The following is an 18,274-nucleotide window of genomic DNA, read 5'->3' on the forward strand; positions in this document are numbered from 1 at the left end:
GCTAGACTTCTCTATCGACTCTCTTTTTATCTCTCTCGCGATAACTACTCGTGGAGATCCAGTATGCACTGATATTCAAAATGTCATTGGCCATACGTCGCTTTCATGATGTCCTTTTCGTCTCCTCTATCCTGGCGTATCCGACGTGGCAGGTGGGCCCCGCGGGTCATTTGTTTTTGCCAGTGGTCCAGGTTGTGGGTCGAATTTGGGCTTTTCCTGGACCCGCGGGCGTCTAGACCCATATCTCTTCATCCATGTTTGGTGTTCAAAATAAAATATTGGTCTTGCTGAACAAAATATGACTAATCCACATTAAATACAAAAACGATTCTTAAATAATATACCTTTCTTTCACAATTTAACAGTAGAGCACGATTCATACATGTAACATTACATATTCTACATCAATCCCTGATCAATATTACTCTATTTTTATTACCATTAATACTTTTTTGCACTGATGACTTGAAACCGAACCAGAAAATGAGTAATTCCTATAATTTATCTTTGCAGCATCTTGTAGAGCGATACAATCACCCTACGCGTGTAAATACCCTTTGGCTTCCAAATAAGAAATCACTATCTCAGCCATAGCCTCAGGTGGGGGGCAGACCTCTCCTTGTTGTATAACAATCTGCACAAGCAAAAGTTCATGCACATTAACAAAATAAAATATAATGCATGCTGGTTCATTTCTTCAATCTGTCAAAAAACTATATATGCAGGACTTCCAAAATTTGGACCAAAAGTTGAATGTACAGGGCTGCATGCCATATATTTAGGCCGGCCCGTTTTAATCAAAGCTGTCACAGCTTTGCTTTATCGATCAATGGGTATTTAGGTATTTGTTTATTAGTCTAGGACTGTTTGCAAGGCATACCTCGGAATTTAATGGCGCCTCATACGGGTCATCAATTCCAGTAAAACCTGTGAATATGATAGTTCAAAGTTTAAACCATGAATAAAGTCAATAACAAGAAGAAGAAAAAAACAAGATATTAATCTTGTATGAAAGAACATCATAATGTAGGAATAGTAAGGCAAATTTTGGATTTACCTTTGATCTTTCCGGTGCGTGCAAGCTTGTATAAGCCTTTTGGATCGCGGGCCTCACATACACATAAAGGGATGTCCATGAATACCTCAATGAAATCTCCATCCGGAAGTATGGATCTACAGGCATCGCGATCTTTTCTGTAAGGAGATATAACACTTGCTATGCAAATAACTCCAGCATCAGCAAATAGCTTAGCCACCTCTCCTAAAGTAAATTGAGAATAAAAAACCAATACAATTTTCCAAATTAAAGGAAAAAAAATGAAAACGACATCCTACCAATTCTTCTTATATTCTCAGCGCGATCTTCTGCTTTGAAAGTAAGATCACAGTTAAGACCATGCCTTACATTATCGCCATCAAGGATGTATGTCAGCTTTCCTCGGGCATGGAGTGCGCGAGTTAACGCACAAGCTACAGTGCTCTTTCCTGCAAAGATTAATTTTATCAAAATTGAACATATATATAACCCTTTATAAGGTTGGGTTCATTTAAGAACTCTGAATATTACAGAACTTTCAGAACTGTTAATAAACAATTATTTTATTTATATATTTTTATATTTAACATTATTTAAGGATATATTATCTGTATTTTTATGATTACATATATGAAAAACCAGATTATTTATGTGTAATAACTAATTTACATATGTGTAAAGGAACTAGTTTACATATGAAAAATGATAAAACTACTCTTAACACACATGAAATCATAATAAATGATAAAAAATACCCTTAAATAATGTTAAATATAAAAATATAGTAGTAGAATGATTGTTTATTAGGAGTTCTGTAAGTTTGCAATTATTTAGAGTTTTGAAATGATACTTGCCCAACATGAGTATATGTAAAAGCTCGAAAGAAATTGATGGAACTTACCTGAACCACTGAGGCCAGTAATCCAAATAACGCAACCTTTTTGGTTAAGTAATTCCTGCCTGTCATTTTTCTCCACTGAACATTTATGCCAAACAACATTCGTGTGAAGACTCGAGCCTGCATGAATCCGATTGTGCATAAAAAAACTAAACTAACAATTATAACGGGTACTAGTAGTACCAAGGTGTGTAAAACGCTAATATAGAATTAGAAGTAGATTAAAATAGTGTAAAAAAACAATTGTAAGTTTGTAACAACTTTTTAGTTTTTACCATTAGTAAATGCATGTTCGTCTGGTTTGACTGTGGTATCGACCGTATGTGACAGCGTTCTTGAAGCGTCCGTTGATTTGACTGGTGCTAAAGGTAGAGTCGTCTTCCAGAGACATTTTGTAAACCGTAGCTTTGTTGTTGGGGCACGAACAGTTGGCGAAGAAGTGAAAATGAATGAGATTTTGGCAGCTATGGTCATGGCGTCGATTAAAGCGTGAAAAAAAAAATGTAAATTAAATAAAGCAAGCTATTTCTATTTTTATGACAAAGATTTGAATGCGAATCAAAGATTGGATTTGGATACGTCGATTATATGGCAGGACTTGTAGGTGTAATTATTGTTGGTTAAATTTAAAAATATATTTTTTCACCTAAAACGAAAAGAAGTTTAATAAACGTTTAACATGTCTCATTCAAAAAATAATAAAATAATAATAAACGTTTAACCTGGTTATTTATATTTTATATTAGACCGTACGGTATTGAGGGGCTAATTGAAGAGCGGGCGTTATATCCGATTTCATTTCCTTTTGCTTGAACATCTCGATGGTATCCTTTTTTGGGTGCTTCTTTCTTGTTGAATGATATTGAACGTAGTCATATGATCTTCGATGCCGACCAACACGAGGTTTCTTTCATCACCCGTAGTGTATGATTTTTGCGCCCTCTTTTTATATTTATCTCTATCAGGTGGGCGCTCTGCTTCAAAATCATCGTCACTTAAGTTGATCTCAAACTCGGCATGAGCATCCGAGGGACTAGTAGAGGAACAATTTTTAGACCTATTGGACGACGATTGTCCCGCTGAAGATACCCGTGCCCATTTTTGGGAGTTTTTTGCAACATCCCAACAATGAAGAAATTTAAAGGTGTCCCTTTTTTTTTTCCTTCCAAATACAACACCATCTTGATACTGCTAGGTGGGGTGATACAAATCCTAAATCTACATTATCCTAATCCTAAATCGTAAATCTACACATCTTGATACTGCTAGGCTACAAATTCTCAACCATATGGAGAGGAATACATTATCTACACACCTTGATACCGCTAGGCTACAAACCCTTTAATAACTGATCTTGTGTACACCTGTCATTGTACATTCTTCAAATATACTTTAACTATAACTAGTTGTTTTTCACCCGCACGTTGCAGCGGGGACCTAATGTCAACAAAACGCGTATCGGCAACGGCAAGCAGATAACGAAAATCAAAACATAAATAACAATGACGTGGTAACGATAGTCACTCCATCCTAAAAAAGCGATTTTAAATAAACTAATATATAATAATAGGACCCCACACGTCCTACACGTTGGCAATTCAGTTGTCTTTAGTTTAGTTATTACGGTGCTAACACGTGAAAATATGGACGAGCTTGGTACCGGTAACAGCACCGAGAGTACCGATTCGGAAAATCATCGAAATTAGGTACCTGCACCGAAAATGCTCGGTACGATACGGTATGGTATGATATGGTATTTGAAGGTAAAAATCAGTAAATACAGCTTTGGTGCTAGACCGGTGTCGAACCGAAAGTCACGATTCTGAAAACGCCAAAAGGTGGGTACCAAATTGGTACCGAAAATGATTGGTATAGTAAATTTGGTACCGATACGATACCGGTTTGATTACAGGATCTGATACGATTTGCTCATCAATAATCTAAATATCCAAGTTAATTTTACATGCTACAATTCATTCATTATAGAAAAAGACAAAAAAGAAAACAAAATAAGTTGTTGTGTATATAAACCTCAATCAAACGAAATACAGTTTTCTTACAGTTTGTATGAAAAGTAATTTACACGGTGCAACTACGTGCGTTGCTACAGGATTTGATGAGCTCGGTATCAACCGGTACCGAAAATACCGTTACCGAAAATCCCCAAAAGTGGGTACCGGTACCGATTATACCTGGTACGGTACAGTTCGCTACCGGTCGCTATTGGTACGGTACCGGTATTTGAGGGTAAAAACCGGTGAATACCGGTGCCGAACCGATACCGAAAATGTCAAAAGTCGGTACCGATTCAGTACCGAAAATATACCCGGTTTGGTAAATTTGATACCAGTACCGGTGCCCGATACCATTTGCTCATCATGTTGATGATGTTACTATTCATTGGATTGTGTATGACAAATAATCTAAACCGGTGCAATTACTTGCGTTGCTACAGGATTTGATGAGCTCGGTACCAACCGGTACTGAAAATACCGTGACCGAAAATCCCCCAAAGTGGGTACCGGTACTGAATATACCTGGTACGGTACGGTACGGTTCGGTGCCGGTACGGTACCGGTATTTCAGGGTAAAAACCGCTGAATACTGGTGCCGAACCGATACCGAAAATGTCGAAAATCGATACCGATTCGGTACTGAAAATACACCCGGTTTAATAAATTTGATACCTGATTTCCTTTACTGTTCATTGAATTTGAATTTTAATATAAGGATAACTAGGCTTTTTCACGATCACCGCGTTGCGGCGAACTTATTTTGTTATTTAGTCTGTGTTTACATGTGTTTTGAAATCACTACGAGGGCGTTGCGCACGAAACCGCTGACAAGAATAAAAAGAAGATATAGAAAAAAACACTAAACGATAACAGAAAGAAAATCAACCAAAAAAATTTTATGGTAATGATTTTGTTCGTATGAAACCCGTGGTCAGAGATAAGCAAATGGGTACTGGTACTTAATTTCCCGAACCAAAAGATCTTAAGGACAAATTCGGTACCGACTTTTGGCGCCTACCGGTTTTTACATTCATATACCGGTACCGTAACCGGTATTTTCGGTATCGTTATCGGTTGACATCGAGCTCAACCCTACCCCTGAAGCTGAAAAAAAGAAATCATTAAAAGTTGAAAAAAATCAATAAAAAAGTTGCACGATACCGTTGTTGTTCGTACGGTACCCATGATCAGAGATGAGCAAATGGTATCGGGTAGAAGTACCGAATTTCCCGAACTAAAAGATTTTCAAAATCATTTCGGTACTGACTTTTTGGGTTTTCTGTACAAGGCTGGTGCCGGTTTTTACCTTCGTGTATCAATAACTGTACCAGGCTGGTGCCTGTTTTTACCTTCATGTACCGATAACGAACCGGACCATACATGTATTTTCGATACAAGTATTGGTTAACACAAAGCTTATTATAACCTTGTAAAGAAGCAACAAACTTATGCATATCAAGGTTGTACAATTGGCTTTGGGAGATTTTCGAAAAAAAAATTGGAATTTTCCTTTTTAACCCTAAGGTTTTAATCTTTCACAGTTTAAGTTTAAAGTTTTAATCTTTGTTTCATTCTTAACCTTAAAGTTTTAATCTTTGACAATTTAAGTTTATAGTTTTAATCTTTGTTAATTTAACCCCTTTGATTAATTTTTTTTTTTCACTTCTAATTCAAAAGTTTTCATCTTATACAATTTAACCCCTTTGATTAATTTGATTTTTCACTTTTAATTCAAAAGTTTCCATCTTTTGTGATTTAACCACTTTGATTTTTTTTACTTATTTGTTGTAATCTTGCCTTTGAGAGTTTTCCAAAGAAAAAATGGTTATGCATATGGTTGTTGTAACCTTGGCTTTGAGGGTTTTTAAAAAAAAAATGATTTTTTAACTTTTCACTCAAATGTATTTCATATGGTTATGCATATGATTGTCGTAACCTTGGCTTTGAGGGTTTTTTAAAAAATGATTTTTTAACTTTTCACTCAAATGTATTTCATAAATTACCTTTAACGCAAAACTATTTGTTTTTTACTTTTAACATAAAACTTTTTATCTTTTGCAATCTATCCTCACAACTTTTTTTACTTTCAACTTTGGTCCTTTATAATTTTTATTTTCCGCAAATTTTTTTGCTTTATGCTTCGTTCAAAAATTTTATGACTAAACACATCGAAACGTGCGTCTTTGGTTTAACGTTTTTATGTTTCGTTCTAAATTTTGCGAGTTAACACGACGCAACGTACATGTGTGGGTGAATGTTTTTACATCGTCTATTTTTTCCCGTTTGAAAGGTTCAACATAACATGCGCGTCCTAAATCGACTTAGTTATAACTAAAGAATCCCCGCCGCATTGCGGCGGGTCGTAATTCTAGTTCAACTTAAAAAGTAAGGAAATAATTATTATTATATTATAATATCAAAATAATAAAAGTATTAAAAAACTATATATATTACTATTACTTTAATATTAAAAACAAAAGTAGATCACTATTCATTCAGTTTGAATTTTATCATATATGAACTAGTGTTTTTCAATGACGCGCGTTGCGCGAAAGGCATTGGTGTGTGCGACCGACATCATTCTGCAACTCTTCTTTTAACGGTTTCACTTCTTGCAAAGACTGAACGTAGACCCTAAATCTTGTTTCACCACTTAATTACTGTAAAAATTACAGGATTCATGTTTGGGGCATGGGTTGACACGTGGACTTCGAGCCTCCCCGTTGGTGGGTGACGTGTTGGGTCGGTTAAGAAAAAAAAAGCCTAAAACGTTAGGTAGATTTCGAACAGGGCGAGCTTGTCAAAACGGCTTCCGCTCCTTGCCCCGGAACTCGATGTTGGCCACCGCCACCCGGTTTTCGTGACTTATATCACCACCCGGGACGCTATCGTAGTAGGCTTTAAAACGGTCGAGCTTCGGTCGTAGCTCGCGCCATTTGTGTTGGCACGCGTTTAAATTGTGCCGGTCGTTCCCCACGTTGTGCCGGTAGCTAGCGAAAGCTTCCGGCCAGTAACGGGTCTCACCAGGTTGGCGGCCCTTCATCGCGTTGTGCCGGTATCAAGTGTGGGTAGCGGGTTCGGGTAGATGGAGTGAAGGGTTGGGGTAGCGATGTGGACAGGCGGTGGGGTTGGGGGGGTTTTATAGTGACTTGGGTGAACCGTTTGGCTTGGCCAAACGGTTATTTTTTAAAATTTAAACCTAGCCGCTATGGCCTAGCCAACCCAGCCAATGAGAGCCGGCCACGGAGGACCGCTAGGCATGCCCAACGCCCGGGCTGAAACTCCCGCCCAAAGGGCCACGCCGAAACTCAAACCCACCCGGGGTGGTGACTTAGGCATTTGTACCCAAACCACGCCCCAACCCTCGCCCCATACCTCATAGTCTAATAAATGAATATAAGGTATTGCTCAATATAAAAAAAAATCACATAATAAATAAAAGCCAAACGGTTATTTTTTAAAATTTAAACCTAGCCACTATGGCCTAGCCAACCCAGCCAATGAGAGCCGGCCACGGAGGACCGCTAGGCATGCCCAACGCCCGGGCTGAAACTCCCGCCCAAGAGGCCACGCCGAAACTCAAACCCACCCGGGATGGTGACTTGGGCATTTGTACCCAAACCACGCCCTAACCCTCGCCCCATACATCATAGTCTAATAAATGAATATAAGGTATTGCTAGATATAAAAAAATGCACATAATAAATAAATAATTAAAAAAATCACTGAATGAAAATTCATTTAGTTTTCATTTTATCATATAGTAATTTTTGGAATATTTTCAAGAAAAGATGAGACCTATATCCACAATTATAGTTCTATACGAGTTAAGTGAGTTCATAGGTTTTGGGTGATGCATTATCGGTCGCCGTCACCACCACCATCACTACAGCCTCCGTTTGTTGTTGCCATCAGATTCATACTTACGACAACAAGACAGGGGCAACCGAGCTAGAAAGGGAAAGTGGCATGACTTGAGCTACGTCTGAATTTACGAGGTCCACAAGTAATGAATGAAAATGTCTCAACGAGCCAAATCATGTGGCAATGGTTTGTCTCAACCGCCGGACCTTAATTCCACTATTTGAAGCCTCGAATATCAGACTCAACGGGTTTCTTATTTATGTAAAAAATACGCATGAGTATTTGATTTGAGTAATTTACGCGTTTATATAGAAATTCAATTTAATATCTACATATATAATTTTATTTTTCTAAAATGTGGGTAATAGTTTAGACATTAATATCATATCAACTCTCTGAACATTGTCCTCTTTGTTTCCGTTCTGCGTCACGCTAATAACCATAATCTATTAAGAGCAAATTAAATATTCATTATATAGTTGCAAATCATTTTTTAGTCCAAAGTTAATACATAAATATTAGAATTATCTTCCAGCTGGGAATTATCTTCTATTTATTTAGTTTATATTTATTCTTTCTTACCGATTAGGAAGTGATTTAGGAGTTTATTTGTTTTCCTTTTTCTCTCCTAGTTTGTTGGGCCTCCTTTTGTATTTATGTTCCTACGTTCTATTGCATCATGTATTCAGCTTTTGATACCAAAGTTTTCATGGTATCAGAGCAGGCTCTAAAACTCTGAAACTGAAGATTCTCAACTACCAAGCCTCGACATGGCTGGCGGACAACCAGAAAACCAGAAAACTGAAGCAATCGACAGTAGCTCCCCTTATTACATCCATGCCTCCGATTCGCCAAGGCAGATGCAAACTAACGACCCCCTCACTGACAGCAACTATAGTGATTGGGTTCAAGAGATTGAAAACTTTCTGTTCGCCAAGAATAAGATGGGTTTTGTCAACGGAACCATTCCGAAACCCGACGAGAAACACAACACATACACGGCGTGGATGCGCTGTGATGCAATGATCAAAGGCTGGTTGACGGCATCAATGGAGAAGACGATTAGAGGCAGCGTTAAATACGCAAACACATCGGCAGAAATTTGGGCCGACTTGAAAGAACGGTTTGGGAAAGAAAGCGCCCCACGCGCGTATGAGTTGAAGCAAAAAATCACCGTCACCAGGCAAGATAATAATTCTGTCTCGGCTTACTATACAGCTCTTAGGAGTCTTTGGGACGAGATCTCGTCCGTGCTGCCCACACCTCGTTGTACTTGTGGTCACTGCACCTGTGAAATCGGAAAACGGTTGAATGAATTTCAAGAAAAGGAACGTTTGTACCAGTTCCTTATGGGATTGGATGGTGGCTTCTCAACCATCCGCACACAGGTGTTGTCCATGAAACCAAACCCCACGCTTAGAGAGGCTTATAGACTCGCGTCCGAGGATGAGCAACAGCGATCCATAACTGCGTCTAAAGAAGGTCACATCGAACCCGCTGCGTTTCAAACTTACTCTCAGGGACGGCGAGATGGCACCAACAGGCGTGGGAATTCTGGAGATAAGGTGTTGCAAAGGGATTACAAGAGGAACAATGATGGTCAAGAGCATTGTACCATTTGTGGTCGAGACGGTCACAAGAAAGAAGGGTGTTTCAAGGTCATTGGGTATCCGGATTGGTGGCCGGGAAAATTGAAGAACGAAAAGGCCAAACCGAAGGTGGCCCATGTCGATGGCGAAGGATCCACTGTGGGAGGACTAACCGATACACAATATCAAACATTGCTAAAGCATCTTTCAGAAAACAATGACAAAGCACAAGGTGATGTTTCACGCAAGGCCAACATGGCAGGTATGGTTAATATTAATAATGATGATTGGATCGTTGACTCGGGCTCCACAGATCATATAGTTCATAAGGATGGTATGCTCGAAAACGCATCCAAGGCACGTTCTGAAACACCCGTAGTCATTCCCAATGGAGAAAGTATCTCTGGCGAGGCTACGGGTGACTCCACTCTGATGGGCGGCACCAAAATAGGAGGAGTCTTATATATTCCCAAATTTAATTGCAATCTTCTTTCTGTAAGTCGATTATCCAGAGAACTGAATTGTGTTGTAAGCTTTTACCCGGATTTTTGTGTTATGCAGGGCTTACACTCGAAGAAGTTGATTGGAGCGGGTAAATGCGTGCATGGTCTTTATCGAATGGGTGTGCTGAGGGACGATAGAAGAGTCATGACTTTGAAGACTGATGCGGAAGTTTGGCATTCTAGATTAGGTCATGCTTCTACCTCGAAACTTAGTCACATTGAGTCTTTGAAAAATGTTTCTTTTGGTTTTAAATACCACGTTTGTCATGCATGTATGAAGGCCAAACACACTCGGTCTATTTTTCCTAAAAGCTTTATTAAATCCAATGAATGTTTTGAGCTTATTCACTGTGATATTTGGGGTAAATATAGAAAACCATCTACTGGTCTCGCTAATTTCTTCCTTACTATTGTCGACGACTATAGCCGAGGTGTGTGGGTTTATCTCATTAAAACATAAAGACCAAGCAAGTGATTGTTTGATTAGTTTTCATAAAATGATTGAAACTCAATTTAGAAAACGGATAAAAAGAATTAGATGTGATAACGGAGGGGAATTCACGTCTAACAGAATGAAAACCTTTTATTCACAAGAGGGCATATTGCTTGAAACTACGTGCCCATACACACCCCAACAAAACGGGGTGGTTGAACGTAAACATCGTCACTTACTTGAAACGGCCCGAGCCCTCATGTTTCAAGGAAGCCTCCCGAAGAAATTTTGGGGTGAGTGCATTGAAACGGCCGTCTACATCATCAACAGGCTGCCCTCCAAGGTTATTCACCACAAAACACCTCATGAAATTATCATGGGTAATATACCTGATTATGAGGAAATGAGAACCATGGGATGTCTAGTATATTATCATAGTACGGTGACAGGGGGAGATAAATTTGAGCCGAGGGGTAAACCGGGCGTCTTTATTGGTTATCCCGTTGGCATAAAGGGGTACAAAATATTTGACATAGAAGATGTAAAATTCGTGGTCTCACGCGATGTTCGGTTCTTTGAGAAAATATTTCCTTACATGAAGTTAAAGGAAGAAAGTATTGATAAGAGTGCCTTTGAAATTCCCACATGGTTTGAGGACACTGATGAAGAGAGGAACAATCAATTACATTCTCATGAAGGTGGGCCGCCGCAACCTTCCACCGAATCATCAAGCCCAGCAAGTGATAATGGGAATTCACATGACACTTCTAGGCCTTCTAGCCCTCTCATGCAACCTATTTTTGAACAAGAGCAATCAAGTCCACCTATGGAAGATCAATCTGTTGTTGAACCAATTGTAAATGATGCGGAGCAACCGGCTAGGTCTAAACGTGACAAAAGTCAACCAGCACGCTTCCGAGATTTTGATGTTGAATTGCCTCCTTCGATAGACCACACGCGACCCGACTCCGATCATTCTTCTTCGACGGTATATCCCTTTGCTAACTACGTTTCTTATGATAAATTCTCTGATACTCACAAAGCTTACTTGGCGGCCATTACTAAAAATAGTGAGCCTAAAATTTTTTACCAAGCCACGCAGGATATTGAGTGGCGAAAGGCCATGCAAAAAGAAATCGAGGCTCTCGAAGAAAATGACACCTGGTCCTTGGAGGATCTCCCTAAAGGCAAACATGCCATCGACTCCAAGTGGGTCTACAAAATCAAATACAAGCCTAATGGAGACATAGAGAGGTACAAAGCACGTTTGGTGGCAAAGGGTTTTACACAGATTGAAGGTGTTGATTACCATGACACCTTTGCTCCAGTTGCCAAATTAGTCACGGTTCGGTGTCTTCTAACTGTGGCGGTTAAAAGAAACTGGCTCTTACATCAGTTAGACGTTAACAATGCATTCTTGCATGGAGACTTGCGAGAAGAAGTCTATATGAAGATTCCCCAAGGATTCTCCAAAAGGAATGAAACTCGTGTCTGCAAGTTGAAAAAGTCGCTATACGGTTTGAAACAAGCCTCCCGTACGTGGTACCAAAAATTCACTAATGCTTTGATCGAGTTTGGTTATAAGCAGTCAAGGGCCGATCACTCACTTTTCACGGTTCAAGAGGGAGAGTTGTTTGTTGCCATTCTTATTTATGTTGACGATGTTATCATCACGGGAAACCATCTCTCCAAGATTGATTCAACCAAGAAACATCTCAGCACTGTTTTTAGCATAAAGGATCTAGGCCCTCTTAAATATTTCCTTGGAATTGAGGTCGCCAAGACGTCCGATGGCCTCGTTTTAAGCCAACGAAAATATACCATTGACATTCTTCAAGATTGTGGCCTTCTTAGCAGCCGTCCGAGCTCGTTCCCAATGGAACAGAATGCTAAGATCGATGATTTTCCGGCTAGTCCACGAACTGATGCTACACAATATCAACGGATTATTGGCCGTTTATTATATTTACAAGTCACCAGACCCGATATTGCATATTCGGTTAACATTTTGAGCCAGTTTGTCTCCGATCCCCGGAAAGAACACATGGAGGCTGTCACAAGAATCCTCCGTTATCTCAAGGCTACACCGGGTCAAGGAATTTACATTCCGAAGCATGATGGTTTTCAGCTTGTTGCTTATTGTGATGCTGACTGGCTTGGCTGTCTCACCACTCGACGGTCACGTACTGGATATATTTTGATTTTAGGTGGCTCTCCAGTATCATGGAAAACAAAGAAGCAGTCCGTTGTTTCCCGTTCCTCAGCAGAAGCAGAATATAGAGCCATGGCTGCCACCGTTAGTGAAGTACTTTGGCTTCGATGGCTATTACAAGACTTCAATGTTCATATCGCCGGTCCTACTCCCATGTTCTGTGATAACCAGGTTGCTCGCCACATAGCTAACAATCCTGTTTTCCATGAACGCACGAAACATGTTGAGATGGATTGCTACTTTGTCCGTGAACGTGTGATCTCTCAAGAAATTCAGCCTGTTCATGTTGATTCAAAACTTCAACTTGCCGATCTTCTAACTAAACCTTTGGGAGCTCAACAACTTCAGTTTCTACTTAACAAGCTGGGCATTCGTGATCTTCATGCTCCAGCTTGAGGGGGAGTATTGGAATTATCTTCCAGCTGGGAATTATCTTCTATTTATTTAGTTTATATTTATTCTTTCTTACCGATTAGGAAGTGATTTAGGAGTTTATTTGTTTTCCTTTTTCTCTCCTAGTTTGTTGGGCCTCCTTTTGTATTTATGTTCCTACGTTCTATTGCATCATGTATTCAGCTTTTGATACCAAAGTTTTCAATAAATCTTGAGTGAAGCTACAAAAGTGTGAATACTTGGATTGAGGTTATCTAAAGTTTATCATGTTTGTGAAAGAAGGAACCAGTGTTGAATTTGAGGTTTGATGGTTGAACAGTTGATCATGTGAGTTTTGAAAGGGAGGAAAGAGATGAGTTATTTGAAAGAGAAACCCGGGTGAGTGAAACCAAAGCATTCGTCTGCCTGAAGAGACGCTGAAGAAAAAGAGGACTAAGCGTGAATAGGCTGCTGCCATTCGCTGTTGCAGGCCCCTCAACTTAAGTAACTTGTTATGCATTTGCGCAGTGGCGGATCTTGCCCGTTGAACATGCCAGGGCCGAAAGACACGGGCACTAAAAAAAGCCCGGACAAGCCCGGGCCAAACATAGTATATATAAAAAATTTCGATCGAAATGCGAAAAATTAGCACTACGCCCGAAAAACTTGCCCGGGCCGTGGCCCTACCACGGCTCTTCTAAGAACCGCCCATGCATTTGCGCAAACACGTGGTAATTAGTATGAAAGAACAGAGCCATGTTGACTGATCACAAGAGAAGTTGAGGGTAGCAGTTTTGGTTTCAAAGGCTACATTTCAGTTTTTACATGGTGAGTTTTGGTGCTGAATTTAATTATGTGTTGTGTCTCTATGTATCACATAATGTTTCTCCTTATTGGGCCTATATCATGATAAAACTAGTACAGCGGCCCAACCAGAATCAGTTGACTACATAGTTTAAAGACTTATATGTTGTCTGGAACCAAGGTCCAAGAGATGGTTCATGCAACTTGTTGCTTACAACAGTTGACACAATGAGGAAATTTAATGGCAACTCTTAGTGAAGGTGAAGATGATGAAACCCCATTATAGGTTAAACTAAATGGAGTTGCAACTTGCAACAGTTATTGGAAAACTCTCGTCTTTTTTTCTTTTCGCCATAGTGACATTTGCGGTACATGTGCAATAATTCTAATCATTCAAGTATTGAAATAATCAGATAATCGATTAGACCAAACAACTCCGGAAAGGGTAATCAAAGTTGACTATCTGATATGGATAATCCAAGCGCGCCATAAAATGAAGTTAGCATTCTTATCTTAAAATTGTGATCAAAACTTGAGATAAATGGAGAAAGAAGACTTTGTAGATGAAATGGTAACCATAAATATGCCCAAAATTGAAACTGGAGTCATGAGATCAACCCAAAATAGAAATTGCAATATTTGATGTCACTTGTTACTTGGAGCAAAGTGCAATTATTAATATTGTTTTCATTCTTTGTTACATCAAATAATAAGGACCCACTAAACATTGCACCAATGACCAAACAGTAAAAAGAGGGGCATTCCACTTACCATAAAGAGAGGCAGAAAATCACAAACAGATCAAAACCCATTTCACCTTTCATGCTTCATTATTTCATTATTCTTGCCCACCCAACAAATGCATCTAATCATATCATATCAGATAATAACTCTACATTTCCCAAAATCTCCCTTAATGGCTTCCAGCCTTTTAAAAGTCAGCATTCCAAGCCTCTAAAAGAAACATATGTAAATTAAAAATATTTCACTCAAACCTTTTTCTAAGTCTTAACTACATAAACAAATGGTTTCTACCCTAGTAGTATCAAGGTGTGTAAAGTGGTGTCTTATTGTCCTATGAGGTTGAGAGCCCGAATCCCATAGTGAACGTGTAGGATTAGATGGTGTGAATTAGTTGGTGTATAATTAGTAGGATTAGAGGGTGTGTGTTAGACTGTTCGCCGTTATATAAAAACCATTAAGTTTAAACATCATTCATCATGAAAAATACTAAAAAAGTTTTTTTAAAAAAAAAAAAAACAAATGATGTAACTAAAAACAAATAAGAAAGTTGGTTACTATTTGGCAATGATTAATTTTAAGTTTCATTGAATGAAGAATAACCAAGTTGCATAATTGTCTCATTTAGATTAAGGGGCTGTTTGTTTACCTCTTAATGAGGCTCTTAATGGTTCAGACCTCTTACTGGTTCAGCACTTAATGGTTCAGGCTGTTTGTTTCACGAGCAGATGTCTGAATGGTTCAGACATTTGCCTCTGAATGGTTAAGATTTATACAGAGTCTGAATGGTTAAGACCTCTAATATGAATTGGTCAGACATTTGTCTCTGAATGGTTAAGCATTATACAGGCTCTTAATGGTTCAGACCTCTTATGGGTTCAGCACTTAATGGTTCAGACCTCTTACTGGTTCAGCACTTAACCATTCAGATGTTGCCAAACAGCCCCTAATTCAATTTAAACTGATCTTATGCCTAGAAAAATAAAAAGGAAACAAAGCAACTTCAAGGCTTTCTTCTCAATGACATACCCATAAGTCCATAACATAGTACAATCTTTTTTTTGAGCTAAAGCTTAAAAGGGTATTGAAAAAGACAATTAAATTCATGAAAAGTAAAAAAAAACTCCACATTTTAACACTCTTTAATTCAGACATTTCACTGTATGTTAAACTCCACCATCCACCTTCCTCTAGACTCCAGTAGTAATGTACCCCACACCCCTCTTCACTAGCTGCAAAACTTTTTCATTGTCATTCAATATTGAACAACTCACTTATGGTACCCTTTAAATCATACCATATGTTGGTAGATTAATATTCCCAAAACTCAAAATATTATTCGGTCAAGATCGCGCGATCAAATCCAATCAACGAATTCATGTATTATCTAAACAAGACGTTGCTACAATCGCCTACTAGTCTTCTGCAATGGGCATTTTTGTTCAATACCGTTGTACGTAAGCTTCCTCTTGATGCCAATGCTAGAAGAAGTCTTACGATAATTTCTCAATAAATCGTAAGAATTCGAATCAGGGGTGTGATTCTTTTTAATCACAAGCTCCTTCAAAAGATTGTAGCAACGATATATACACTCCTGCTTGTAACAATGAACAAAACGTCAAACTAAACCAAGAGCGAATAATGTCGAAAAATAAAAACGTTAAAAAAAATAATAAAAACACTTGCTTTATCAAGAGAGTGAAGTGAGGACACAACACCAATCTTGCACTCCAATGTGCTTCTTGTTAATTGATCATCACAAGCTAACAAGACTGCTGCTATTGCAACAACAGACGGCCTATGATCCATCGAATTAACCTCTGTATAAACGAAAACAACTCAAGCTTAACGAGTAGATCAAATCAACCTTAAAGATTCAAACTTTGATCTACCTTTGGAGAAATCAAGAACAAATCCAATAGCTTTGGACACGAGTAACTCATTACGGTCACATTCATCGCAAATCTTGGATACAAAGTAATGAAGATAAGCAAAGGGAGTAATGCCACACATTTTCCATTCCAATGTTGTCAAAACCAGCAACTCCATTCTTTGTATCACACTATTTTCAAAATTGTACCCTTGTGCTTTGTAGTGAGGCAATGTTGGTATAGTTTGTTCCTCCATTTTTGCAGCCAATGATAAACATGCAATGCCCAACAATTGTATAGCCCATTCTTTCCCACTCTATGAACATAATTAATCCAAAATGTTATTGATAAGTACTCTGTTTTTCAAGCCAAATAAACTATCTTCAACTTTAAAATAACTACAATTAATTTAACCTTTTGGAACAAATACAAATAGATTTTAACGTGAGAAACGTAGGAAGCAAAGTGCTGATATTAATACAAATTGTTGATGCGCAAATAACAAAGTGCTGATATGTAACAAATAGTGCTAACATGTAACAACACATGATATTGTGTTGTTATAACATGTGTTGTTACATATCACCACTTTGTTATTTGCGCGTTGTATCCATATCAACACTTTGCTTCCTACGTTTCTCATGTTAAAAAAAAGTGGTTCCGGTACAAAATAATTTAGTACATAATAACCGGAACCACTTTTTTAACATATAAATCATGTTGTAATCACACAAATACACAACACTTACATCGATAAGTCGCTTCGAATTAAATCGGTCAAAGTAAGTCAACGAGAGATAAACTGTACGAAAATTAAACCCCAAAATTTCCCTAATCTGCATCAAACATAAAAAAAAATAAAAAATAAAAATTGGGGTGAAAAATAAAACCCACAAAAGCATTAAAAACATTCATACACTGAAAATCCAATTAACGGTATCTAATCGAGCACATTTGAGCGAATTTCTACTAATCTCATCAACGCAAACACACCCATAATCGTTGGATTTAGTTTCTTTATCGATTAACAATCGTATGTAGCGATCATCGTCCGATCTGGGTTGCGAAATCTTGATTTTGACTTGGGTTGACGATGAATCGTCTTCTTCACACATAAGATTTGGTAGAGAAAATGTAGTGTCGGGATCCATTGATGTGAAGCAGAGGCAGAATCAGTGGAGGATTTGTTGATAATATTGTTGGATTGATGAAATCTAGAGGGAGAAAAGGCGCGAAATGGGGGGAGCTGGTGAGGAGTAGTGATTTCTGTGCCGCCAAATTTTGGCCATGAGTTAGGGGACTTATGGGAAGATTCAAGGTTCTATCTTTTTTTATATTTATTTTTTTTAAGCTTCTATCTTTTTCTAAAAGTTTTTGGTTCTATTTTTTTAAGCTAAAACTTGATTATATGTAGTCATATAAAATGTTAGATTAAATACGAATAGGTTTTATAGTACTAATGTAAATAATTAGAGTAATTTCATTTGAACTAGAGTAATATATACCTTAAATGTAGGGTTTTGAATTAGAATAATTGTTATTACGCTACAACTAGAGTAATAATAAATACTTTAGTTTAAATGAAAAATACTCTAGTTATTCACATATTTAATAGGTTAATTTTATTTGTATCGGATACCATCCCGATATTTATATTGTTGTTAATCATTAATTATCTCGGTGGTGAATGTATAAAAAAAATTGAGATATAAGGTAGTGTTTAGTATGCAGGAATAAGAGTTGGAATGGAATGAATTATTGCAAGGGAATGAAAAAAAAGTGTGTTTGGTTGGTCAAGGTAATGGAATCACCCATTACATAAGTCATTTCATTCTCTCGAATTCATTCCATCCACTCCCCCTGTTTTTTTTTTCATTCCATTCCCTCTCTCACCCTTCATCATCAACACCAACACTGCCCATCACCAACACCATCC

At 38.2% G+C, this 18,274-nt stretch overlaps 2 protein-coding genes across 2 annotated transcripts; both read right to left on the reverse strand.

Moving 5' to 3' along the window:
• Window positions 1–538: 538 nt before the first annotated feature.
• Window positions 539–5,304, reverse strand: LOC110891325 (adenylyl-sulfate kinase 3). The gene is made up of 7 exons (XM_035983090.1): window positions 5,256–5,304; window positions 4,988–5,053; window positions 1,938–2,054; window positions 1,336–1,485; window positions 1,058–1,261; window positions 881–927; window positions 539–634 (listed from the first exon to the last, which is right to left on the reverse strand). Exons 1-7 carry the CDS (start codon window positions 5,302–5,304, stop codon window positions 539–541), a joined length of 729 nt encoding a protein of 242 aa, XP_035838983.1.
• Window positions 5,305–15,460: 10,156 nt separating this feature from the next.
• On the reverse strand, window positions 15,461–17,659 carry LOC110891326 (cyclin-D5-1). Its single transcript, XM_022139016.2, has 5 exons — window positions 17,256–17,659; window positions 17,088–17,174; window positions 16,360–16,654; window positions 16,154–16,287; window positions 15,461–16,061 (listed from the first exon to the last, which is right to left on the reverse strand). The coding sequence occupies exons 1-5, from the start codon at window positions 17,487–17,489 to the stop codon at window positions 15,870–15,872; spliced, it is 942 nt and encodes a 313-aa protein (XP_021994708.1). The 5' UTR covers window positions 17,490–17,659; the 3' UTR covers window positions 15,461–15,869.
• Window positions 17,660–18,274: the final 615 nt, after the last annotated feature.

The sequence above is a fragment of the Helianthus annuus genome, chromosome 14 (assembly GCF_002127325.2).
Source record: "Helianthus annuus cultivar XRQ/B chromosome 14, HanXRQr2.0-SUNRISE, whole genome shotgun sequence".
Taxonomy (NCBI): Eukaryota; Viridiplantae; Streptophyta; class Magnoliopsida; order Asterales; family Asteraceae; genus Helianthus; species Helianthus annuus.